Below are 25,972 nucleotides of genomic sequence, written 5' to 3'. Positions count from 1 at the left end.
AAAGAGGGTCATGCAGAAATGGAATGCCTCCAGCCACTGCTGGAGAATAAAAATATGCCTTAAGCTTCAGAGGAAATGCTACAATTCTATATATTTGAAACATCAGCAATGTTTCATGAGTATGATGCCATAGTCTCTGAGCATCTGTCCTGGTGAGGCTGAGCTTCCTTTTCTTCCTCTAAATGATATTTTTAATCTGATAATTTCTTCTTGGTAAACAGAACCTTTTTTTTTTTTTAAGCAACTGACAATAGCAAAACAAATCCTTATTACCAGGAAAACGATTGCACACTTATTTTCACGGTTTCTCTGGTTTTCTTCCTCAGGACAAAACTAGGCCAAGCTTTTACAAGCTTTCCCTGTTGGACAGGGAAGAGCACATTGAATCTTTGTTGCCATCTAGTGACCAAAATTATTTTCACTTTCACACTAATCTGGATTAATATGGGAAATTTTTAAACCGACGAGAGCAAAAAAAGAAAGGAACCTCGCTTCTCACCCCTAACCTTGTGCTACCATACACAAATCCCTTATGGACCCTCAGACTCAGGTCTGCAGTACATATAGACCACTGCTGCTGTCGTACAGTGCTCTACAGATGAGTAAGTCCTTTTCCCTCTGTCTAGAGCTCAGTAATTTAGAACAAGGTCATTCTACAAAAATTAATAGCGTTGTTTGTCTCCAAGGAGCTCACAGAGGTTGAAAACACAGATACCTTGCTGGATAGGATAAGGACAGCACCTCCAGGACCAGGGTGACATTTGACGTAGCTGTTAACAGCCATTTCCTCACCTCAGGAGAAGGAAAGATTGTTTACAGGTGTTTTCAAGATCCTTCAGACAGGTATTTTCATTTGTCTCATATTTTCTGGGGGCTCATAAGTGGTGCTCCTCTTGATGAGACAAGCTCCTAGCAGCTCCCTGTGCACAGGACACTGAACCACACCACAGGAAGATTTAGGAGTGCGCCAGCCCTTGAACACTTCACTTGCTGGTCTCTTGTCCAGATGCTGTTGTCTTCAATCTAGGTGGGAGCCTGAAGTTATTAATTACTGAATGGTAGCAGTGCCAGAGCCTGTGCAGCCTGGGAGCAGGACAGACACACTGACGAGGCAGCAGATTCTCCTCCTCTCTTCAAGGCCAAATCTACTGCCATGAAGTGGTGTAGCTTGTGCCAGTGACATCAACAGCCACACGATGACACTGCAGCACAGAAAATAAGCCCCACTGTGCTTTTTAGAGAGGAAATACCACTTTTTATTAAGCTAGGCCTTCTCTGCCCCCACCCCTCCCCCCAAAAAAAAAGAGTTGTAGGGCCTTGTACTCTAATGTAACTTCTGGGACACTCTTCAGACACAGCCATTTTGGTTTCTCTCTTCAGACCTTGTTATATTTACCAGCCCTCTTCAAACAGACTTGGAAGAATAACAAATAATTGCTGGGAGGCATGGTAAATCCAGCTTTGTTGGAACCTGTAAAATCCACAATACTTGTGGAGAACCATCAACTCCTTTGATGGGATGTGTATACAAATAATAAGAATACTAAACTATGTGGAAGTCTGATGAGTGCAGAATAAAAGTGGATAAATTTAAGCATAGAGTGATAGTGTTTTAAAGGATATGCTTCCACATTCCTTTCCTCTGCCCCAAATACAGAAAACTCCGTTTCATAGCACTATGTTTAGTGTTAGACCTGCTCCTCAGGAGTTCAAAGGTTCAGGGAGCCTCAGAAGCCACTGAAACTTGTCAGGCCACATGACCAGCTGCTGTTGCACTCATGATGTTGGCACTAGCTCAGTGGCTACCAGGCTGGCAGTATCTACTCTTGGAATGTCCACTGGTGTATTTCAGTTCAGTTCTGCTCATATCAATAAGCCTATGATATGCATAATGAGCCTGGGCCCTTGCTGAATCACTGAGAGACTTCATGAACTCAGCCTGACTTTGCAACCCATGTGTGCCTGTGCACAAATGGTGCAGATATCAACAAGTTTGGTTCTGAGAAGATGTTACTAAATAAGTCAGCATGTATACATTAGTTCCAGCCATCAGCTTATAAGATTGGACACTGCTAAAGGTGGATTGAGAGGAAAATGGCACCTTGTAGTAAAACTGTTCTGTTACCATGTTTTAGTGTTTATTGGTATGAGATGCCAAGCAGCAAAGGCTGTCTCACAAATGTTCACAGACAATAGCAAAAAGCATCCACTCATTCCAAGTTCAACTTTTCCACCATTGAGCTTTATCAGTCTCCATTTGTACATCAGAAGATGAACACCCTCAGTTATCCCTGGATGTGTCTGCAATCTCCCAAGACTAAGCTGGTTGTGCTAGTCCTAGGTTCAGCGGTTCGCTGAAGTGAAGGAGAGCAGGACTTAATGTTTTTTTTATTTCACTGGGCCATGCCCTCAGAAACACTAAGGTCTCAGCTCTCAGTGAAGACAAAGGGAATTCAACATGACAAGGAATTCTCAATTCCTTATTTCCTTCTCTCCCCCCGAACATTTTTAAGTAAGCTGCTCTCCTTTCTGAAGTGGGTGGAAAAACTACATTCCTATGGAGACCCTACACAGAAGTATTTGAAATTACAACAGCTGTTGAGCCCAAATCAATTTTACAGTTTTCTGGTAAAACCTTCTAAATGCCTCTCTTGATAAGAAATAAAAATCTGAGTCACATGTTCTTGATCCAGAGTAGCAAGTCACTTTTATTTGTCAATAAAGTTATTGCACTTTTCAGTGCCTTTTGCTAAAGCTGAACTGAAGCTTGCCTGAAGATATGTCTCTATTTCCAGATTTAATCATAAATGCTGTAGAAAGAGTCTTCTGTAAAACAAACAAAGCCCAGTTATGTATTTTTTTAAAGTTTCAGTTTTACAGCCTTCCTGTGTCATCACTCAGTTGAACAATATAAAAAAACCACAATGCAAGTCAAATAATCCGTGTAATTACCATGTACTTATTTCAAGACTAGAGTCCTGTAATTCCAAATGAGACAAACTCCCTATTTCTCACTTTGATGCTTTCTCTCTTTAATTTACCAGGAGATGAAAGTTTTACAAGGAGAAGTAATACCTCATTTACTGAACCAAGTAGAAAAAGGACAGATTGCAAATAATTGCTTTCAGTTTTGCTTAATTAATTGGAATGAGAGGAAATGATACTGCTTTGGAACTGAAAAGCAGAGGGGGATGTTAGCAAAGAGAGAAGTGTTAAGATTCACAGCCTGTCTGGGACAGGGTGAGGAAGGAGATTGACTTACTGCCTAGGGATCACTGCAAGCTCAACTGGAGGTTGTCTGGTATAATTATATCAATGCTTCTACTGAATATGCAATTTTTGTTATGGAGAAAAAATAATTTTACCTCTTGTTTTCTGAAACTACTTTTTAAGTCCCCATTCAGTGTTGGAGCCGACAGACCTGGGACAGAACATTTGTTCTGTAAAGTCTTTTGTGCTGATCTCTGCTAACAGGAAGGAAGGTACTACACTGCTCATAGTAGTATAATTTGAGAGGCACAACACGTTACTCTAAGTTAAAAGAGTGAAAACAGAAAACACACTGGCTCTGAAGCAATGCTTGCTTAATGCAACCTTACAGGAACCCACTGCATTGTGGAATCTAAAGAGCTTTGTAATATGCTGAGTATTCACTTTTCTAGACACACTTCCTCTGCAAAACATCCCATTGTTCCTATTAACATGAATAATCCTGAACAATTAATTCTATTCCAAATTTCTGCAGTACCTTTTTCTCCATGGCTTGATTTTTTTTTCATCCCATTAAAAGATGCCAAACGTAGGCATTTGATCTAGAAAAAGAAGTAACAGTCTATTAGAGGAGATTTTAACATTGTTTTCAACACAAAATCTTATTCAATAGGAAGGCAACTGGGCCCCTTTGTTGGGACAGAAAATCTCTGTCACAGCTGAGATATAACATACTATTTGCTTAATAGGAACAGTATCAGCCTTCAGTAAATAAGGACAGTTGCTGAAGACTTTGCAGGATTTGATTTGTCCAGCATTTCAAGAAGCTATGAAATCCAGAAATGGGCACTGGTACCCCAAGCAGTGAGTATCTAAGTAGTGCCTCTGGAGGTATGGCTCTTTGCATGTCCAATGTGTCACTTCTCACCTCATGTTTCTGAAGGGTTGGAAGTGGCAGAAGAATGTTGCAATGGGTACAGGTCACCAGCATGTCAAAAGACTGGGGATCTTTAAGAGGTTGAGGTGATGTGGAAAGTCCACCTCTCGTGGGAGAGGGAAAGCCAATCTTCTTGTTCTTTGGGGGTTTAAGCAAGGTTTTGGAGGTCAGTGACTGATCCCTTTCTTTCCCCTTGGGACGGACATCTCTCCACACCATTACATTCTCAGAGGAGGAAGAGGGTGCCAGGGATGAAGAAGACTCTGGTGGATCACTGCTGGGTTTTGAAGTTGGCTGGCCAGCAAGAACTTTTGTCAGCTTATGGGCTGCACTGCATGTATCCTGTTAAAAGGGAGCGTGCATAATAAGGTGAAGCTCAGTATTACACCCAACTGTATGGTATGTTGTGACTTGCAACAGATAACACTCATGGGGTTGACAGTGGACGCCATCTCACAGTGATGCATCAGCTGAACACACTGGATCATAAAACTAGTTTGAAAAGCCAAGACATGCTTCCCTTTTTTACCCACTACATAGCTTTTCAGAGAAATAACCTGGCTGGAAATTGAGCACAGACCATTCTCCTGTTCAGTTTCAAATGTGCTTACCAGATGTTGGGAGTACTGGTCATCAGGGAATGACTTATTGCACTTCTGACAAAAATTGCCACCGGTACCTTCAGAAGGAAAAAAACATGGAGAGAAACACAGTACTGACACTAGTCATCTAGACAAGCTGCTCAGATCCACATATGGTAAAACCAATTCTAGAGAACCACAGAATGCTGACTCTACTGTCCAAGAAGGAATTAAAGCTGTGACTACATTTTGCTTTTGACAGCACTCAAAACCAGTCCACCATCCCTTCTTGAAAAGTTCACGATATTTGAAATTCCACTCCAGCCCTGTGTTTTCTGGCTCAAGAGGCTTCACTCCTACCCTGGCCTAGCTAATTCTGTTGCTAGGGGGTTTTGGTCTCTGTAGTTTATTTTGCCAACCACTGCCCTACTGATGCCTGTTTCTTTCTGGAGTCACTGACAGGATTCCATAATTTTTTGTCTTGACATGCTCTGTCCAATACCTTAGGCCTAATAAAGCTGCTCTCAACTTCAAGAAACCAAGATATGCATCACTGGCTTTATCTATGAAGTAGAAGGAAATTTGAAATAATATTTTTTTCCTGTGCAACAAATAGAAAGAGGAAGAAGTTCCATTTTAATGCTGATAGAAGGCATTTCACTTCTAGGATATAAAGGAGGCATAAAAGAACATGGCTAAAGAGCTACTGGTCAGTGGAATCACTCTGGCTTTATAATAACCAGCATAATGGGAAGCAACACTTAGCCCTTTCACTGTGGGTGGGTTAAACAACAATCCCCTCCAGCCTAGAATACTAAGAATTTTAGAGAAGGCAGGGGAATTTTCATTGAGATTTAGCAGAGTTGACCTAGTCCATGAAAATGAGGAATATTGCTTACCAGTGGGGCAGATAAATGTACCATTAGTGGATGTTTCACTGGTTTGAAAGTTCACATCCTTATGAAAGGACAGACCACTGTTCTGACAAATTTCTTTGTGTTCATTCTGGTCTTTGTACATGATATATTTGTTACACTCCCCACACCACTCTGTTTGGCTGGCACAGGTGTTCAGGTGTTCCTGCAGCTTGTTGCAGGGCATTTCAAGCTCACAGATCTTGCATTTCACTGCTCGTTTGTGGCATTCCTCGGTCTGCACATGAAGAGATGAAATTATTGCAAATTTTCTATCAGTATTAAAAGAAGGCATTGGATGAGAGCAATAAGCACTGTTTAAGAATGCACACACATATCTACACAACCAAATGCAGGCTTAGCTGTATTAGGAGTTTGCCTATCTAGGCTTTGTGATTTTGGCAATATAAGGTAAAATGGGAATCAATAGCAGTGAAGATGTTCTGTGTCAGTACAGGTTAGCAACAGAGCACAAGACCACCTAGAAAATTCTAATATTTCTGCCACCACCAGGGGAAGCCTGCTATGCCTTCACTGCTTTGGTTCCTTGCAGTGGTCAGACCACAGCTAGCAGGGACAGGGGCTCTTGCTTCCCAGCCTCTGCCAGTTCTGGGTATCTCCCCCTTGGCTGTTTCCTTGACTCTGACTTTGTATAACCACTCTGAAAACACAGAAGTTATGCTAGTTTTCTATATGTTTGCCACAAGAGCTACTCGTGTTCTGTTAAGTAACTGAAATCAACAGAATTGCTAAAACAATAAACTAGTAAGACAGAATAAAAAGTCATGTCTGTGTATTCATTCTTCAGTGCAGTACCTCCAGCTTTAGGGTTCTTAATGCTATACCAGAAATGCTACTGCCTTGCTATATGAAGAGCTGATAAATTTACTCTGCCTGTTCAGTTTTGTTAAAAAAACTGCATTGATACCATAACTTTGTATGAACAAAGTTTATGTCAGATCAGGCACTTGCCTGCTCTGGCTAATTCCCAAGCACTAGAAGCATGTATCCATACATGTAATTTGTATTGCTGGGGAAACTGAGATACCACAATGGAAGCTTTACTCTCATAAGTTGAGTGTGCAATAAGATGAAAAGTTGCTGTAACCAAGCCTGAAGGGTCATATCAGACACTTACAGATTTTTCTGGTCAAACAATTACAGAAATTAAAATTTAGTTAATTGTTGTGGTTTAACATGGCAGGCAGCTAAACACCACATAGACATGCACTCACTCAACTCCCACCAGTGGGATGGGGGAAAGAATCGGGGAAAAAAAAAGATAAAACTTGTGAGTTGAGATAAAGACAAGACAAAAAAGGAAGGGGAAACTTATAATAATATATAATAATAGAAAACAAGTGATGCACAATGCAGTTTCTCACCACTTGATGACCAATGCCCAGCCAGTGTCCAAGCAGCTGTGCCCATCCCCAGCCAGCTCCCACCAGTTGTTATTGTTCAGCATGTTCAGTATGACATCATATGGTATAGAATATCCCTTTGGCCAGTTTGGGCCAGCTGTCCTGGCTGTGTCCCCTCCCAGCTTCTTGTGTACCCCCAGCCTCCTCATGGGCAGGGCTGTATGAGACACTGAGAAGTCCTTGACTTAGTGTAAGCACTGCTTCGCAAGAACTAAAACATCAGTGTGTTATCAACATTATTCTCATTCTAAATCCAAGCCACACTATTATACCAGTTACCAGGAAGGAAATTAACTCTACCCCGGCCAAAACCAGGACATCAATATTGAGCACCATATCGTGAACATACCAATTCAGGGCTGAGAGAGCTTTTACTATTTATTTGCAAGAAAACCCTGAAGAACATGTAGCATTCCTCACCTGTTTGTGTGCTTCTGTGTTCTGTTAAGTAACTGAAATCAACAGAATTGCTAAAACAATAAACTAGTAAGACAGAATAAAAAGTCATGTCTGTGTATTCATTCTTCAGTGCAGTACCTCCAGCTTTAGGGTTCTTAATGCTATACCAGAAATGCTACTGCCTTGCTATATGAAGAGCTGATAAATTTACTCTGCCTGTTCAGTTTTGTTAAAAAAACTGCATTGATACCATAACTTTGTATGAACAAAGTTTATGTCAGATCAGGCACTTGCCTGCTCTGGCTAATTCCCAAGCACTAGAAGCATGTATCCATACATGTAATTTGTATTGCTGGGGAAACTGAGATACCACAATGGAAGCTTTACTCTCATAAGTTGAGTGTGCAATAAGATGAAAAGTTGCTGTAACCAAGCCTGAAGGGTCATATCAGACACTTACAGATTTTTCTGGTCAAACAATTACAGAAATTAAAATTTAGTTAATTGTTGTGGTTTAACATGGCAGGCAGCTAAACACCACATAGACATGCACTCACTCAACTCCCACCAGTGGGATGGGGGAAAGAATCGGGGAAAAAAAAAGATAAAACTTGTGAGTTGAGATAAAGACAAGACAAAAAAGGAAGGGGAAACTTATAATAATATATAATAATAGAAAACAAGTGATGCACAATGCAGTTTCTCACCACTTGATGACCAATGCCCAGCCAGTGTCCAAGCAGCTGTGCCCATCCCCAGCCAGCTCCCACCAGTTGTTATTGTTCAGCATGTTCAGTACGACATCATATGGTATAGAATATCCCTTTGGCCAGTTTGGGCCAGCTGTCCTGGCTGTGTCCCCTCCCAGCTTCTTGTGTACCCCCAGCCTCCTCATGGGCAGGGCTGTATGAGACACTGAGAAGTCCTTGACTTAGTGTAAGCACTGCTTCGCAAGAACTAAAACATCAGTGTGTTATCAACATTATTCTCATTCTAAATCCAAGCCACACTATTATACCAGTTACCAGGAAGGAAATTAACTCTACCCCGGCCAAAACCAGGACATCAATATTGAGCACCATATCGTGAACATACCAATTCAGGGCTGAGAGAGCTTTTACTATTTATTTGCAAGAAAACCCTGAAGAACATGTAGCATTCCTCACCTGTTTGTGTGCTTCTGTTTGATGGTCTGTCATATCATTTTGGGCAACTGGTTCATCACATTCTGGACAAAGAGTGAGAAACCGCAAGCAGTGGGCCTCATGGAGGGAGAAATTAGCAGCAGACACATCTCGTTTACTTCCAAGCACATAAATAGGAAAGAGACAGAGTAAATTAACTCATATGCTTTCCTTTGTGACCAAAATTGAGGCTAAGGTCCTGTTTAACCTTTCTAAGTTTAATTCTTTTTTAATTGCAGTGGTTCAGTCTTTGTTCATATAATGTGTTCAGTGGCCTAGCTGCTAGTTGAGACACACAAATCTACACCATCCTCATGGCCCTTCAACCTTCAACTCTATGAGAGATGGCCAATTACCTTGAAAAAAATAAATATTTTATCACTTAACTGCAAATATAGCAACAGAAAGAAACGTCAGCCATGGGGGGAAATGAAAGCAGCTGCTGGGTTTGGCATGGTCCATGCACTGACTCCTCTGCCAGATACTGCAAAATTACCCAGAGTGACATCATGTATGTAAAAAGAGAACAGGAGAGCTATGGGAGGAACCCCTCCACAGCACAGTCTCAAGAAAGCAGCAAGCTGGAAATGTGAAAATACATACAAAACATTTGTGTGTAGTACTCGATGGCTAGCAAACCCCCCTCCTGTCCTGTGGTTCTTCCTCTTCTCCCCCCACTACAGGAGACCCAGATAAAATCCTAGAAAACTCTTCAAATCCCCAAACTTTGTAGGGCTGAAGAGGGAGAACGATCTCTTACCAATTTTTGCAGAACCTGCTCTCTTCTGTCATGATTTTTCTTTCTATTCTGCTGGAGATCCTTTTTCCTACGGGTAGTGAGGAAAAAAAATCGAAACTGAAAGCCTCTGTTGTAATAGCTCCACCCCAAACAGCTGCTGCGCCAAAAATTCTTTAAAGGAGAAACAGCAGCACTGCCAGGCAAGTACTAGCTTTTAGTGCAAGTTCCACATGCAGGTTAGTTTCCCAGTTCCCTTCTCCCCAGAGCAGCTGCATGTGCAGAGCAGGTTTGTGCAGCAGCAGAGCAGCTGCTGGGCCTCTGCCCGCAGCACCGGTCCTGTCGGGTTGGACGGGGCTGGAAGCAACCTGCTCTACTTGAAGATGACCCTGCTCATGGCACGAGGGTCGGACTAGATGGCCTTTAGAAGCGCTCTCCGCCCCAAACCCTTCTCTGCCTCCACGTCCTCAGGCTCCAGCCCGCGGCAGAGGCGCGTGGCCCAGCAGGCCCAGCTGCCTGACGCGGCGTGCGCAGGCCTTGGCGGGCCGGCCGGACAGCATCTGTGCTGCTGCTTCCCCAGGACGGCCACAGCGTGGCTGCTCAGCCTTGCCCTGGTGGACTCCCAGGCCCTGCTGTGGCCTTTGGACCACCTCAGGAGACCAAACAGTTCACGAGGTGAAACCTGCAGCCTGCGCTGCCCAGCTCTGCCTTTTCTCCCAAGTGACATCCTGTCATGGTTGGCACTGACAGCACCAGAGGCCCCAGGTCCTCAGTGGGGGTCACACACTCCAGGTTTTTACATGGGGAACTTTAGAAGAAATAGAGAGGGAAAGGAATCGAATTCCATATTTTCATTTCAGGGCAAATAACAGTATCTTCAGGATTCCTGATGGAAGAACTAACATTTATTGAAGCTGCTACTACAAATGATCCCTTACAGCAGTTTGATGCAAGCAGCCCTTCTCTAATGTCATAGGCCCTGTCTGGTGTGGAACAATGAGCTACAGGAGAGGCTGAAAATATGAACTGACCTTAGTCTGCAAAATGGAGACAATAATATCAATTCTATTTTGCAAAGGTGTTGAGAAGAATAATTCACTAGTATTTGCATAATGTATTCTAATGTTGTACACAACAGAAGTCCCAGATGTTACTCAGAAACTGGTGTGGCTCATTTTCCATGCAAACAAGCCACTTCTGTCCTCCATTTTCTCTGGGAAAAATAAGAGAAGAAAAAGGAAGTCAAATAAGCCATTATTTAGACCTGCGAATAATGAGTGTTTATCTGGATTTTGTGTCACAAATTATGTAATGAAGCAGAGAAAAGGCTTTGAACAAATATGTTAATGAGATGGCAGCTACAAGGGAGGTTACACAGTTGCCAATTCTGAATCAAATTTTTAAATGTTATTTTCTTCTGGTGTTTTTTTTCTTCTGTAGTCATTAGCCTGTACAGCATTTTAATGTGCTTTAGAGCTTCATGGAAACTATATGGGAAATACCAATTCTAGGTCAGGAAAGCCTGACCAGCAACACAAACTGACTGAGAAAACCCCACTGACTCAAAATTCATAATGAGGGCTTTTATGTAGAAACTTGGGCACAGGGATTGTAAAGAAAGAACTGTTCGTTCAGCATCTCAAAAGCTTTTCTTGGAAAAATATCAGATGCTCCACTGGGAACTTAGTTGAAAGATACTCCTAAAGCAACACAGTGGACTGGCAGTGGATGGAAAGTACTGATTGGAGAGAAAAAGGAAAGAAAGGAAACAGTTATTTTCTCTGAATACTGGTAATAAATCCATTTGCATTCTGTGTAAACCTTCCAGTGCATAACATTATTGTACAAGACCTCTTCTAGGCATCTTTTTAAGTCAAGCATCACACAGAGGTAAGTTCTGAGCTGGTTATTTTTTAAATGTGATTTTCAAAAGCCCAGGTAGAAAACACTTTTTCTGCTAAGTCCTAGAATATCTCAGGTCAGTTGTTCTCATGTTTCTTTCTCAGTGTCGAGTACAATAGGTCTTAACAGTCCTTGTTTAATATAATTTCGTCAAAACTTTTGTACCTCTGGGTGTTGCATGGAGCTTAAAACATGAAAGAACTTTAAAAGGAATGTAAGTAGAGTTTTAGAGAGGGAATAGCAGTTTTCTAGGTCAAGTGACTGATTTTAAACAGGCAAACTGCACTTGTGCGCTTGGAAAGCATTTGAATTAGAGAAGGAAAATATTTATATCTGTAATTAAATTAATCAGCTGCTACCTACAGAGGCTCCTTGCCACAGATAATTCTTATCCAGCATCAACAGGAGTTACTGGGATCATTAGCTTGTAGTGAATATGAAAGATCAGAAAAGCATCTCATTGGGTATGACTTAAACTATACTAAAATCTTTCTTTTCTATTTTTTCCACCTGGCCTGATGACCCTAGGATTCCTACCTTCCTGGAGGACTAGATTTCTAATCCCTTTCTACTAACCCAAACAATGCAGGTCAGTCTTTATTAAGTGGTCTTCAGCAGTGTCCCACTTCTGAGTAGTGCAGCTCTTTACAGTAGCTCACGTTTGAATCTGGTATCTCAAGTACAAAAGCAAAGATTGCAAAACTCTGTGTGTGGCTTGACAATGCTGTGAAGCTCATCTTTGAATTTAATGTCTTGAAAGGTGCAGCTGTTTCAATCCCAACTGTTAATATTCCCAACAATAAGTGACTCAGTCTCATGAGCTGGCTCTGGTGCTTACTGAACTTCATCAAACATATTCAGCTCACTAATTCGTTAGAAACACGTTCTGCTTTCTCTGTCCAGTTAAACTCCAGTGAGCCCCAGAGCCACCAGCAGAGCAATGGAGAGCAAGCCAGAACAGGTCAGGGGCAGTTAGTCATGAGGTGGTCTTGGTTTGTTACTGCCTCATATCTGTGGTTCTTGGTATGCTTTAAAATATCTGTGTTTACTAGGGTAGAAGAGGAGCAAATGGGAGCAGAGGTGTCCCGTAAGCAGGGAAAGGGATTCAGGTACAAGAGACCTGATTCAGCTCCTGGTTTCACTTCATGTCACTATTCATGCCTAAGCCTCTTTGCAACACCCTAACTCTCCTTGTAACACAAAGATTTTCTTTCCTTTGTAAACTGATTTGAAACTTACTACCATAAAGAACAAGAGCAGCATATTATTCATTGTTCCGATGTCAAAATTTAGCCCAGAGGCTGCTATGACCTCAAAGCTAATTTTACCTACTGTCTTTAAAGCAGTAGTTAAAGACCATGAAACCACTCATTTTGCACACATATTTGTAAATATGGCTCTGGTCTCTGCTGTGTTCAGAGCAGTATTGATTGGAGGAAAGGATTCTTTTTTCTTGAGGGCCTGCAGTTAGTGCTCAAGTAGCATGAGTTGAATTTTAGGCTGTGTGAGGTTTTTGTTTCAATGATCTCTTTGAACCATCTGAAACTCCTCCTGCTGGAGGTTTTGCAAGCATGATAGGCTCTCTGCAGCTTCCTTTTGCCTGGCTGGCAGACCAGTTCTGTAAAGCAAGCAGCCAAAGTTTTGTCTGCCTTCTTGGCGAAGTGGAGAGGAAGCTCTTGGGCAAATTATGTGAAAGAGCTGCCATTCCTGTAGCACACTCATATCCAGCCAGTGCCAAATGTATCTTAGTTGTAAGCACAGAGTGAGTGAAGACAGGGAACAGCTGGAAGACTTGCCAAATGGAACATGCTTCTCTGCTTCTCTGCTGGTGCATGCTGATTCCTCACAGAGCAGGGCCCAGCCATGGCCTGCACTGTAAAATCCTCCCTTCCTCCATTTCATCCAGTCATTCTCACTACCTCTTGCGTTGCACAGCTCACCCACCTCCTTATCTTCTATCTTGTCCTCACTCAGTATTCTTCTTCCCGCCCTGCCCATCTTGTTGCTGTTTGCAATTATGTATGAATATGTGGTTCTAACATCTGGATTCAGTCAACTTCTCAGCCTCCTGGTTCTTACAGTAGAGCATGAATTGACACATGTAAACCTCCAACAGTTTATACAGTAGTGCTGTAGGTATCTTAAATACGAAGTGTGCAGTGGCAGGATAGTTTGAGCAAGGGTCAGAATTTACCTTTCATGATTATAGGTTCAGTTCAGTGCAGAACTCCAAGTGGTATTGATGAGGCAGCTCCATGGAAAGAAGTGGGAAGTGGATATTTATCTCTAAGGGTCAGGTGATTGATGATCCTGATTGACACCTTCCTGCTTTCCTCCTTTGCTCCTGCCTTTCTGCTCTGTAATCTCTTAGGAGGCCTGCACCATCTTCTCATCCCTGTCCCAAGTCAGATTGTCCTGAGAACCATAGGGAACACAGTGTTTCTCCCATCTCTCCCCTTCTCCCAAAGGTACAACCTTCTGCTTGACAGTTGCCATATGAACAGCAGAAGAGGGTACTCCAGTATCCTTCAATCTGATTTCTGTTATTCAGATACTTGTTCTTTTTTAGAAATCCTTTTTTTGTCTTGTTCCATATCACAGAATGTAATTTGCATGGCAAACTGAAGGCAAGTTTGCAGTAATTCTGGACAATAAGGAATTATCTTCTCCATATTTGACAAAAGATGACACTGAGGTGTGGACTGGCTAATTGAATTGCCCAGAGGAGTCCCTGCTCTCATTCCTAGGTACAGCAAGCAAGTCACCTTTCACAGGATTAGTCCCTCTCACAGAATCACAGAATGTTAGGGGTTGGAAGGCACCTCTGGAGATGACCTAATCCAACCCCCCTGCCAGAGCAGTTTTACTTAGAGTAGGTAAATGTATCTAAAGGTATCAACATGTTCACAGCCTTTCTCTTTATTTTCTGTTTTCTGCACTACATTTCATTCAAACAAAAAGCAAATAATATTTGCACTGGTGTATCAAAGTGAACCTTAGTACAACGCTTTTAGAGTTAACTCTTTGCATTTTCTTATTTAAGTGCTTGCAGTCCTTTTTCTTTGTTGACTAGGGACCATTTTTTCATTGGAGACGGTCCACAGGAATGCAAGTTCTGGCTGATTCCCCACTTTCTGCAAGGCTTTGTGCGGCTGTGAAGTTTCCTCTGTGTTGGTAAGTTACCCAGAGGCACTGCTGCTAAAGGTTTGAAAATTTGGAATCTGTACAGATCCGGTTGGCTCCTGTTTTCCTTAGTGGATATTCACTGCTTTTACAAACAGAACAGTAGCATAGGAGTGTCTTGTTTTGAACTTCTGTCACTCAAATTCCTCTGGTCAGCAGAGGACAAATAGTGCAAGCTGTAGTTAGAGCTCCCTCCTTACTTGCTGTGGAATCTGAAATATATTTCTGTGAGTAACTGCTTGGTAAGACTGTACTGAGACACTGCAGGATCAAATTGTCAAGATACAATTTATGCTGCCTTCAATTTCAGGTGGCTGTTGACATCCCAGAAGCAGAACATAACATATCAGCAAATTATTTGTCTTCAGTCTAGTTTGCAGCCCCTCCAGTTGTTCCTTTCTGCCATTTTGATAACGCTTGCCACCCTTTCAGTAATATCATCACTTCTGATTCTGTGGTTACACTGTAGATCAAATCACTGAAATGAAAGGCATTAAAAACAACTTTTCAAGTTAACCTTTCTTGGTTATTTTTAACCCAGGTCCCAGACATGCAATCCCTCACACAATAATAAGCAGTGAAACACAGCCATGCATGCCTGCACAATCTTTGTTTTGGGGACACCACTCTTACTGTGGTTTTAATTCTCCATTTCCCTAAAGGAGCTCAGTCCTTCTTCACCTCTACGGAAATGAATGAGTGATGACCCCTCTCTTGGCATCATTAGCCCCTCCTGAGGGTCCAGCGCCTGAGAGAAGCAGTGTTAGCACTTTGGTCCCTGCAAATAACACACATTTTGAGACTCTGTGCTTACTGGCAACTTTCTTTAGGCACTATGAGCATGGACATTTTTCTTAGAACATCCTCACAACGGCTGTGATTGCTGGATACACAACCCTTAAGCAGCTTTCACGGAGGGTCTGCGCAGAGGCGGATGTAAGGAACGGGGAAATGGGAAACGCCGCACGTTACGTCCCATGGAGCCATAAGGCTCCATATGATGGAGCGGGCGGGAGATCTGGATGAGCTGAGGAAACCTCCTAGGTGTCAGACGGAGGCTGCGGGCACCGTGTGCTCCAGGGCTGCTGCCGCCGGCCGCCCTGCTGCCCCCCAGGTCTGGGCCCTGCAGCCCCTCAGGAGCCCACCCTGCTGCCCCCCAGGTCTGGGCCCTGCAGCCCCTCAGGAGCCCACCCTGCTGCCCCCCAGGTCTGGGCCCTGCAGCCCCTCAGGAGCCCACCCTGCTGCCCCCCAGGTCTGGGCCCTGCAGCCCCTCAGGAGCCCACCCTGCTGCCCCCCAGGTCTGGGCCCTGCAGCCCCTCAGGAGCCCACCCTGCTGCCCCCCAGGTCTGGGCCCTGCAGCCCCTCAGGAGCCCACCCTGCTGCCCCCCAGGTCTGGGCCCTGCAGCCCCTCAGGAGCCCACCCTGCTGCCCCCCAGGTCTGGGCCCTGCAGCCCCTCAGGAGCCCACCCTGCTGCCCCCCAGGTCTGGGCCCTGCAGCCCCTCAGGAGCCCACCCTGCTGCCCCCCAGGTCTGGGCCCTGCAGCCCCTCAGGAGCCCACCCTGCTGCCCCCCAGGTCTGGGCCCTGCAGCCCCTCAGGAGCCCACCCTGCTGCCCCCCAGGTCTGGGCCCTGCAGCCCCTCAGGAGCCCACCCTGCTGCCCCCCAGGTCTGGGCCCTGCAGCCCCTCAGGAGCCCACCCTGCTGCCCCCCAGGTCTGGGCCCTGCAGCCCCTCAGGAGCCCACCCTGCTGCCCCCCAGGTCTGGGCCCTGCAGCCCCTCAGGAGCCCACCCTGCTGCCCCCCAGGTCTGGGCCCTGCAGCCCCTCAGGAGCCCACCCTGCTGCCCCCCAGGTCTGGGCCCTGCAGCCCCTCAGGAGCCCACCCTGCTGCCCCCCAGGTCTGGGCCCTGCAGCCCCTCAGGAGCCCACCCTGCTGCCCCCCAGGTCTGGGCCCTGCAGCCCCTCAGGAGCCCACCCTGCTGCCCCCCAGGTCTGGGCCCTGCAGCCCCTCAGGAGCCCACCCTGCTGCCCCCCAGGTCTGGGCCCTGCAGCCCCTCAGGAGCCCACCCTGCTGCCCCCCAGGTCTGGCAGGACTTGGGGCTCCCGTAGATCCAACCCAGCTTGCAAATTAGATGTAATAATTTGGGGCCAAAGATAGTGCATGCATAACTGGCTTGCACTTTTAGAGGTGTGTCTTGCATTATCTAGTAGTGGTGGCAGTGGACAGAAGGATAGGACTTCTGGGTTGTCCAGGTCATCTGCTGCTGAGGCTCTGAGATGCTTTAAGGAGTGTTGCTGAGTGGCATTCTTGATCAGTGGTGCAGTTGGAAGCTGCATGTTTTGTGTTATGCAGTGATCATAACAGGGTTTCAAATGCAATATCCTCCAATTCACATCTGTATTACTCCTGTGATGGTGATGGCATACCTCCTTTGCTTTCAGTGGAGCTATACCAGCATAAAACTGGAATAACCCAGTGAAGAGTTTGATCTTTAGTGTCTTGTAGCCTTCTTGGCAAAATGTAAAAGTGCAGTTTATTGTAGGTTAGCCTACTAGAGCTTTAAAATCTATTTTAATGCTCAAAGCAGTCTTTCTTCTGAGCAAACTGTATTTCTCAGTGTATTTTAAAGTACCAGAAAATGTAATGTATATTTATAGCCAGCCTTTCTGGTTTACCTGTCTTAAGTAGTATCACCCCTGCCTTTCAGTTGAATACTGGTGCTTTATATAGAGGAATTCCTAACTGTTGGCACTACTTGGATCAATACCAGGAAACATAATTTAAAAGAAGGAGAAAAAAAAAAAAAAAGAGAAGAAAAGAAAAAAAAGCATGTCGTTGGTTTTCCAGTATTTGTAGGAATATTGTGTCATCAGTCTAATCTGGGATATTTCAGGATTTCACGATGGGAGAGTAACATTTCCATCAGTGATTGCTTTTTCAGCTCTCAGTGAGAAGGCAGATCACTGTGTTTCCTGTCAACTGTCAGAGGCACCAAACAAACATTCTGTGACTGTTCCTATAAATCACAGATAGATAGAGGTGTAGATCACAGACCTGCAAAACAGTCATAGTTGGAAAGGACCTCTGAGATCACCGAGTCCAATCATAAATAAATAAATAAATAAATAAATTCCAGATCTTTAGTTGTTTGAATTGGCTGTACTTGTTGGAGTTAATTTATAAGCATGGTTGTATTTTTGAACTTCACATAAATTATTTACACTCCACTAAACAAAACCAATGTTTCTTCTGTATTGGAAGTTTTACTCACTTAGGGTTATTTATGTCTTTCATACTAGCAACAGATTAACCACAGTCAGTTCAAGCACTAGTTACTGTGGTACAGCATAAATTGTATCATAAGCTTACTTCATATTTATTAAGGGAAAAGACTTAAATAGGATCAGTCTGATATTTTTTAGTCTCTGAAGAAATACTTTTTCAAAACTTGTGCTGTACTTAATTTCCTGAAAATCTGAAGAAGAAAAATCAAATTACTTCTAAAGGCTGTTTTAAGGTTCTTAAGCTTCTCAGTAAAATGAAGGAAAACACACCCCTATTTATACATATCACCTCGCAGCAATTTTAAAATGTCACTGTAATACTGTTGTATTTTTTTGCAATAAAGTCCCATTTGTCATATTAGAATAAAATCCTATAAACAAATACTCTAAATATGAGCAAATTCTGAACTACGAAACACTGAGTTAAGCTTAAAAACACTGTTCACAGTTGGCTAATGAATGTGTGCTTCTCCTAAGTTTGAAAATACAAACCAGGGCAGACTAGGTTCCAGAAATGTCTGATCAACAGTATAAGAGACATTACAGCATTTCTCATCTGAGGAATTCCCCTAGTAGCTAAGCACTGTATGATTTAGGAAAGTAATTAAATATATCTAGCTTGCTTAGTTACCAAACAAAACTGAAGAAGAGTTTTACTTTAAGAGCTACTTTAAAAAGTTAGTAACTTTTAAATTATTCAGTGATACAGTTTCTGGAACCAGGTATGTTACTGGACACACCTCTAAGACCTGTGAATTTTAGACGGGCTAATTATCCACACTGGAAATTTGGCCATCCGTTTAAAAGCAATTAATTCAAAATAGAAATGCCAAAATCTACAAACACTATTAAAATAAATTCTTGACTCTTAGATGTGAAATTGGCTTACCCCAACTGCCAAGAGGTAATTGCACACTGCAAACTGTGTCCTTACCTTGGTGTGGAAGGCTGCTTCCTCCTGTGCCCTACATTTTGTGTGGATGCCTTAGAGCAAACACTGGTCAAAAAGATGTTTTTATGCAAGAGACTTCAGGAAAAGGATAGAAAGTACAAGTTTAAATCTTCATGTGTCACCTACCTATTTAGCATAACTTGTTGAGCTACAGGCACTCGAGTGTTTAGGCCTCATATAAGAGCTACCAGTGTGTTTCTTATATTAAATAATAGCTTTCTATGCCTAAATGTTACTTTGTTTATGTTGCAGGAGGCCAAATGTGCATATATCATCATCATCATGGCTGTGTATTGGTGCACTGAAGTGATCCCGCTGGCTGTTACCTCCCTCATGCCTGTGGTATTTTTCCCTCTGCTTGGAGTTCAGAGCTCTAAATCAGTAAGGAACTTGTTCAATCTGGGTCTGATACAGGGATATCCACTGCTCTGATCCCCCATCAATATTGAGCAAGTTCTGGTGTTCTGTTTTTGAGCACTTTGAGCACTGTTCAGGGCTCTTGTTTGGGAACACACTGAAATAAATCTGCATGTGCCCAAGATGTTAAGGGTTGAGGTGCTAGAGGGGAGGGTCCATTTCTGCATGTGAATCCTGCTGTAGAGCATCCACTAGCGCTAGCAGCTTGTTTGTTCATAAGCCATCTCATGAAAGAGCAGTGCTGAGGTATTACCTGGGATATTTCAAAAAGCATGTGACAATCTTCTGACAGGGTAGACAGCATGATGACAGCAAGTACAGTGCCCCCTCCAAAGCTTGTTCTGGCTGTTTGTGTTACTGCTTTAGTCTAAGGGAGAGAGGCTGTATTTAGGTACTGTAGCCCAGGTTCACTACTGGCCAACAAGCTGCTAAGGGCAGGTGTGGTTGATAGAGATACTGAGAAACTAATTTTGGAGCTCAACATTTCTAGTACCCTCACAATACTGCAAGCCCCAAACGATGTTTGAAGAAACTGCTGTAATTATATGTTTTTAACTCCTAATGATCCATAAAGATGGTTCATGGTGCACAAAAAGCCCCTGCGCTAGACAGCTTAGCACTTAAACAAGGGATCAAGACTTCAGACAACTGGAGGTCACTGAGGCTGCAACTGCCCCTTCCACCAGTGTTGGGATGGGGCCTGGTGCAGTAAATGGCTTTGAGAGGCTGTGAGACAAACTGTACTGGTGAAGCCAGCAAGAGGCAACATTTGGAGCCCTGACCTACATTCTCTGTCTTCCAGGTGTGTTTGCAGTACCTAAATGACACAAACATGCTCTTTGTTGGAGGGCTGATTGTTGCAATTTCTGTTGAACAGTGGAATCTTCACAAAAGGATTGCGCTGAGGGTCCTGCTGATTGTTGGGGTGAAACCTGCACTGTAAGAGTATTACATTACTTCTTCCTTCCCTGTGTCAGTTTAACAGAGACCTAGGGACAGTGTTTAACAATCAGCAGAGAAGGAAACGTCTTTAGCTGCACTTGTACAAAGTTTCAGAGGTGAAGTCTGGCAGCAGGAAGAGTTTATTTGTGTTTTAGCCAACACCAGCATCTGGCTAAATTCTAGATGCTTGCCACTGGAAACAAAATGACAGACTTAATCGTGTGCAGACTGGGATTCCTTCAGTGAAGGTGGCAGAACTGTCCTAAAAGAGAATCTGGCCCTGCTTTGTGTTTCTGGATGCTACACATATCCCTCTCTGGGCTCTACTCTCTACATTAAAGTGACTACAAAGCCTAGCAGCATCTGTTTTCTTTCCTTCTTTCTCCTGTGCCTGTTTCTCTCTTTTCAGCCTTATGCTGGGATTTATGATAGTCACTGCCTTCCTATCCATGTGGATAAGTAACACAGCCACCACTGCTATGATGGTTCCCATTGTCCAGGCTGTTCTGGATCAAATGGACAACACAGAGTATGATGTGACCATGATGGAACAAGCACCTGGGCAAACAAACACAGTGATTGAGCTGGAGGAAAAGAATACATCAGATCCCACTTCAGTGCATGGTAAGGGCCTACCCAGCAATGAATTGATTCTACTGAACTTGCTACGCTCAGAGCTCTTTGACCTAGAAGTAGTTTTCCATATCCTTTCCAAGGAAAAAATACGGTAACCTGACTGAAGATCCCTAAATGTGTGACATTTAGGTTTTACAAAATGGCTTCCAATTTTAGTGGCTGCCATTTAGTTATTCATAATGCTAGATCCCATGCAGATAGTTGAGTTCTTCAAGCTGGGGTCATCCTGCCAGTTTCCCTAGACTTAACTGCTTGCTCAGGGAAGTGACAAGCATATCCAGTGGGAAATACCATCCAGTTCCCCAGTATCCCACTTTCTAAATTTTGTGATTATCAGTGGGGATTCAGCTTCTAAGCCACAAAGGAATGTTTGAAAAATTTTGTGTAAACACAACCTATTTTCATTCTGGGGTAAAAAATACCTCCTTATTGACCAGATTGTATGTGAAGGTGAGGAGAAAATGATATTTTAAAAGGTACATGGAAAAGAGGACCTGGCACCATTTGAATCACAGTAGACAAACTACTATTTGGGACGCTTAAAAGTGTGATCTGATTCTTGACTCCACAAGGTCCTTCTGTCAATGCTGTGGTTCTGCAGTACGTTTCACTTGATGTGAATTTTGCACAAGAACTCAGTCTCTCTAATTTCACTGCTCTGCTGTGCTGTTACATAGAGCTATATTATTAAATACCGTTAAAGATCAGATCTGTGGTGCCTTTCTTTCCCCTTCTGTGTCTTGGGGATTTTCATGGAGATGCAATTTCCCTGAATTAGCAAGTTGATCTGCTATGATTCCCTGAATGACACTATACAAGAGTGAGTGCAGATGTTCACAGGGCACACCATGTCCTATACCTCAAGCCTTCTGCTGGGACACACCATGCTCTTTTTCTGGCTTATATATCCATGGAAGACAGAGTGTAGAAAAGGTTGTTATGTGTGCCAGACATTGCCCTGTTGCAAGATTGACTCCTAACTGCCATATTTGCTTGGGCCTTGGAGGCATAATTTAGATAGCACCGTGATATCTACTTTTTGATTGCTTCATTTCTTACCTCACATGTGAAGGGAGAATGTACTAAGATTGTGCAAAGCTCAGACACCATGTTTATGTAAGATGTTGAAGCCCACAAGAGAGATGCTTGGTCACAGAGTGCTCTGTAAGGTTGCTCATTCCTAGCTTCCAAACAGTTGTATTGAAGATAAGTTTCCATATTTGAAAATGCTCTTTTTAATGTTGATTCTCGACACCCAAAACCAGACTTCTGCTCTAAGCCCAGTAATAATAATAATAATAATTTTGGTGGTTTTCTGTTCGCTTAGAAAGATCTACTTGACTTTACTGACTAATTTATTTTAACATGTAGTGAAGGAAATACATGTGTGTCTAAAATACCCTTTGGTATTGTTGACTTGGTTGTAGTTGCCATAAATTCATCATCCATGCATCCAGTCAGACTTCAAGGTTAGATAGTTAACTTCAGAGAACACAGGACACAGCAGCAAAATTTCACAGTTGATGTAAACTGACACAACTTATTAATCTTAACAGTTCTGCCAGGCAAGAATTTGGTTTTGGGTGTGTTTTTTTCTGCCCATATTCACAGCTGTTAAAGCTAGTTGTATTCTTACTGTGGTATTGGAATGGCTCCAGTGACTACAGTATCTGACTGGTGGTAAGCCTCTCTGTGGAAAAGGACATTACTGCTGAGGAACGGTGGTGGATACGGACGGACAGTTGTTACAGATACGTCCAATGTGGACAACAGCTTCCTTGGGTCACGTAGACCCAGATTGTCAGCTTCTCTCTTCAGCCTCTCATGAACTTGAGTCCAAAGTATTTATGGACATACCTGTGGTTTTAAAAATTTAAATAAATGGCATACACAGACTGGAAGCACTGTGCCTGTAGACCCTGACCTAAACCCTCTGCCTTTCTAACTTTACCTGAGGCAAGTTGTGTTCTTTGTGTCTAGTCATAAGTAATGGACAAGTCCCTGATGACCCCAGAGCTTCTGAGGAAAAGAACATGAGGAAGCGTATATGTAAGGGAATGACACTCTGTGTATGCTATGCTGCCAGCATTGGAGGAACTGCAACACTCACTGGAACAGGACCAAACATGGTACTGAAAGGCCAGATGAATCAGTAAGTCATCCTTGCAATTTCTTTCACTGTTTCTGTGACCAGCTCACTAGTCTTAGATGATAATTTCAGTTGCAAGCTATAAGCAATAACCAGTTGATGAACTGAAAGTGTGTATGGAGTGTGTATGGAGTGATGGGCCTAATTTCTCTGCTTCAGCCTTTTATAGGCAGCTATGTGTTGGTATTGTAGGTCTCCTGAGAGACTGGAAATACTTGCTGGTAGTCAGCAAACAGCTAACTTGTTGATCATGAGATGCTGGCTCTTCTGCCTCCTCTTTTTCAGCTGAAATGCAGCTCATCAGCAGTGGAACTACTGTGAAGAGCTTGAGAATAATGTATGATTAAGTCTTCTCATAAGCACACCAAGTGGAGTTGAAAATAGCTTAGCCTCTCCTATAACACTATTCCTCCATGTTGTGGCTGTGGATAACTGTACAGATACTGTTGTATAAGTACATTTGTTAAAACTTTGTTAAACTGATTTTGGGAATTGATTTAAATGCAACCTAATATACAGTGGGAATTTTGCAGACTCCACAGCAGTCTGTCAACATTGCTTCCTTCTGTTGGGAGTCCTTCAGCCTCAGCTGCCACATTATGTGTTGATTTTAACACCCAGCTGGAAACTGGCTATTGATATTTTTCCTCCAGTCATTATTGGTGGCTGCAGGGAATAAAAAAAAATGCTGTTCTTAGAACACTGGCTTCATTTTTTCAAGCCAACTAGCAACTTCATGGTCTGTTGAAGTGAGTAGAAATGCAGCTACTCATTTCAGGGAGGACAATTCTTGCTCTCTTATTAGAAGGAATGGGGAGAAAGAAAGAGCATCCTGCCTTGGGATAAATAAGCAGGCATGTTGGAAGTGAAAGGTACCTGTGCAGGAGATCTTACAGCAGTGCCTGTCTTACTGAGACATAAAAGATCATCATGAGTTCTTATATGCATTAAAGTAAAATACAGGAAAACCAAGGTTAAGTTCTGCTCTGAAATCCAGGCTGCCTTCCCATCAATTCAGTTAGGCTATGGATATTGCTTATGATTAGTTGTAATGGTTGTCCTAGATTTACATGTGTTAGTGTCACTAGCAGATTACTAAATGTTTTGACTTTCATACAAAAAGTATTTTTCATTTCAGGTTATACCCCAACAATAATGATATTGTGAATTTTGCTTCCTGGTTTGGGTTTGCATTCCCAAATATGATTCTGATGTTGGTATTAGCTTGGCTTTGGCTACAGTGCTCCTTCATGGGACTCAAGTGAGTAACTATATGATACTGTGTAAACCTCTCAGCTAATGCAGGTCAGTTTACTGAAAAATCTGGATAAAATAAGTGCACTGACAAGTTATTAATTTTGTTGCTGAGAGCACTTCCATTTCACGGCAACATTTGCTGTCTGAAAACATTTTGTATTCATGGGAGTTTCACTAAGGCAAAAGCTTTATTCTTTCTCAACGTTTAGACAGAACTGCCTTTTTATTTTTCAATTTGACATCTTAAGAATTTTGACCCTAGAAGAGCTAGGATATCTGTTTTTCTATCCCTGATTCAAAACTGAGTTTTTCATTGCAGGTTGCTTCAGATTGGACAGGGGCTTACATCAATTAGTAGAACCCACTCTTCTGTGAGAACTGGCATGTCCAATACTTTGAAACTGTTGTAATTTCTTTGTTTCTGACCTCTGCTGCAGTCTATGTCTGTCCTTGGGAGTGACAGCTTTGAAGTGGCCAGAATGTTAAATCCCTCTAGCATATTAATACTTACAGTATTTTCTTCTCCCTTTTTCTTAAAGCTTTAAGAAAAGCTGGGGCTGTGGGACAGAGAGGACTGCTAAAGAAAAAGCTGCATACAACGTGCTGAAGGCAGAAATGAAGAAATTAGGCCCTATCACTTATGCTGAATTCAATGTCCTCCTAATGTTTGTTTTGCTGGTTCTCTTGTGGTTTTCCAGACATCCAGGCTTTGTAAAAGGCTGGGCCACCAGACTCTTCCCTGAAGGAGAAAAGTAAGTTTTCTGTGTGGCGTTTTTTTTGGTTTGTTTTTATTTTCATTCCGCACCCTTTTCGTTGTGAATCACATTCCCTTTCTCTTACGTGCCATTTTGAGTTTGGGGTCATTCGTTCCAGTCTTACCTGAACTCACATGCTTGCTGGGCCTGATCCAGTTGCTTGTGTGTCAGATCTCTAACTGATCTGTTGTTTGACAGTTTGTGCTGCAGCTAAGGCTGGAGTCCGGGACATGGAGCAAGCAGAACCTCCTAAAGGAGGAGAAAATTCTGTAATGCTGGTCTCAGTCACCCTGATACACATGTTGGTATTCCGTTTGTATGAGCTCCAATCACTTGTGGTGTCATTCGAATTGTTGGTAATATCACCTCTAAACAATAGCTTAGTACTCACTGGCAAATCGATTTGGTGCTTTGAATGGCTTCTTTGCATAATGTCTGTGGCATATTAAAAACATAAAATGGACTATCAGGCCACTTCATTACATACTTTTCTTTGAGATACAGCTGTTGAATCTTGGCTTCACCGTGGAGAAGAAACCCTGCCTCCAGGAGCTGTCATCTATGGCTCTATTGTTAATGTGTATTGTAGCTAGTTTGTTGTAATTCTCTGTTTGTGTTGTGGCAGGTCTGAGAGACCCAGTCATGAGCTAATGACCCGTTTTGCTAATGTACAAGGCCAAAACAGGTTGACAAAGAGCAGTGAGTGCAGTGCTTGAGGGCATCCATCTTCTGGGAGAAAGATGTGTATTTTCTAAGCTATATTCTCTTTTCTTCTGTAGGTATATCACTGATTCTGCTCCTGCTGTGTTTATTGCCCTGCTGCTGTTTATCCTTCCTGCTAATAAACCCAAATTCATAGGCTGGAATCCAAGCATGTCTGACCCTGAACAGACTGAAGAAGGTATTTAAAAGAGGAGTCATAATATGATTAAACAGTTAGCCAGCTCTAGCTAACGTGGCAGAAACACATACTGGTTTTGTATGCAGTTCTTCAGGGTAGCTCACCTCTCACTTAAATGAGCAAGGCTGGGGCACTGTCCTGCTCATGTGCGTTACCGTCACCCTGTGCAGGTTTCCCAGTAATACACATCTGCCTGTTGGGTCTTTCCCT

The 25,972-nt window shown here is 42.9% G+C and overlaps 2 protein-coding genes across 2 annotated transcripts in view; one reads left to right on the top strand and one right to left on the bottom strand.

Annotated features, from left to right (window-relative positions):
- Positions 1-3,526: 3,526 nt before the first annotated feature.
- Positions 3,527-9,441, bottom strand: XAF1 (XIAP associated factor 1). The gene is made up of 7 exons (XM_010003816.1): positions 9,410-9,441; positions 8,632-8,767; positions 5,628-5,880; positions 4,759-4,826; positions 4,139-4,489; positions 3,749-3,812; positions 3,527-3,531 (listed from the first exon to the last, which is right to left on the bottom strand). The coding sequence occupies exons 1-7, from the start codon at positions 9,439-9,441 to the stop codon at positions 3,527-3,529; spliced, it is 909 nt and encodes a 302-aa protein (XP_010002118.1).
- A 9,519-nt stretch (positions 9,442-18,960) lies between these two features.
- SLC13A5 (solute carrier family 13 (sodium-dependent citrate transporter), member 5) overlaps positions 18,961-25,972 on the top strand; it is a 10,908-nt gene continuing 3,896 nt past the window's right edge. Inside the window, exons 1-7 of the mRNA XM_010003800.1 lie at positions 18,961-19,086; positions 19,925-20,061; positions 20,474-20,688; positions 22,681-22,852; positions 23,988-24,110; positions 24,646-24,858; positions 25,641-25,762. Of these exons, the coding sequence (XP_010002102.1) occupies positions 18,988-19,086; positions 19,925-20,061; positions 20,474-20,688; positions 22,681-22,852; positions 23,988-24,110; positions 24,646-24,858; positions 25,641-25,762 (1,081 nt within the window). The 5' untranslated portion in view covers positions 18,961-18,987. The remainder of the gene's footprint in view (positions 19,087-19,924; positions 20,062-20,473; positions 20,689-22,680; positions 22,853-23,987; positions 24,111-24,645; positions 24,859-25,640; positions 25,763-25,972) is intronic.

This window comes from Chaetura pelagica, unplaced genomic scaffold (assembly GCF_000747805.2).
Source record: "Chaetura pelagica isolate M959 unplaced genomic scaffold, ChaPel_1.0 scaffold638, whole genome shotgun sequence".
In the NCBI taxonomy this organism is placed as follows: domain Eukaryota; kingdom Metazoa; phylum Chordata; class Aves; order Apodiformes; family Apodidae; genus Chaetura; species Chaetura pelagica.
The sequence above is the reverse complement of the archived record's forward strand: the minus strand, read 5'-3'. Positions and strand labels throughout refer to the sequence as shown.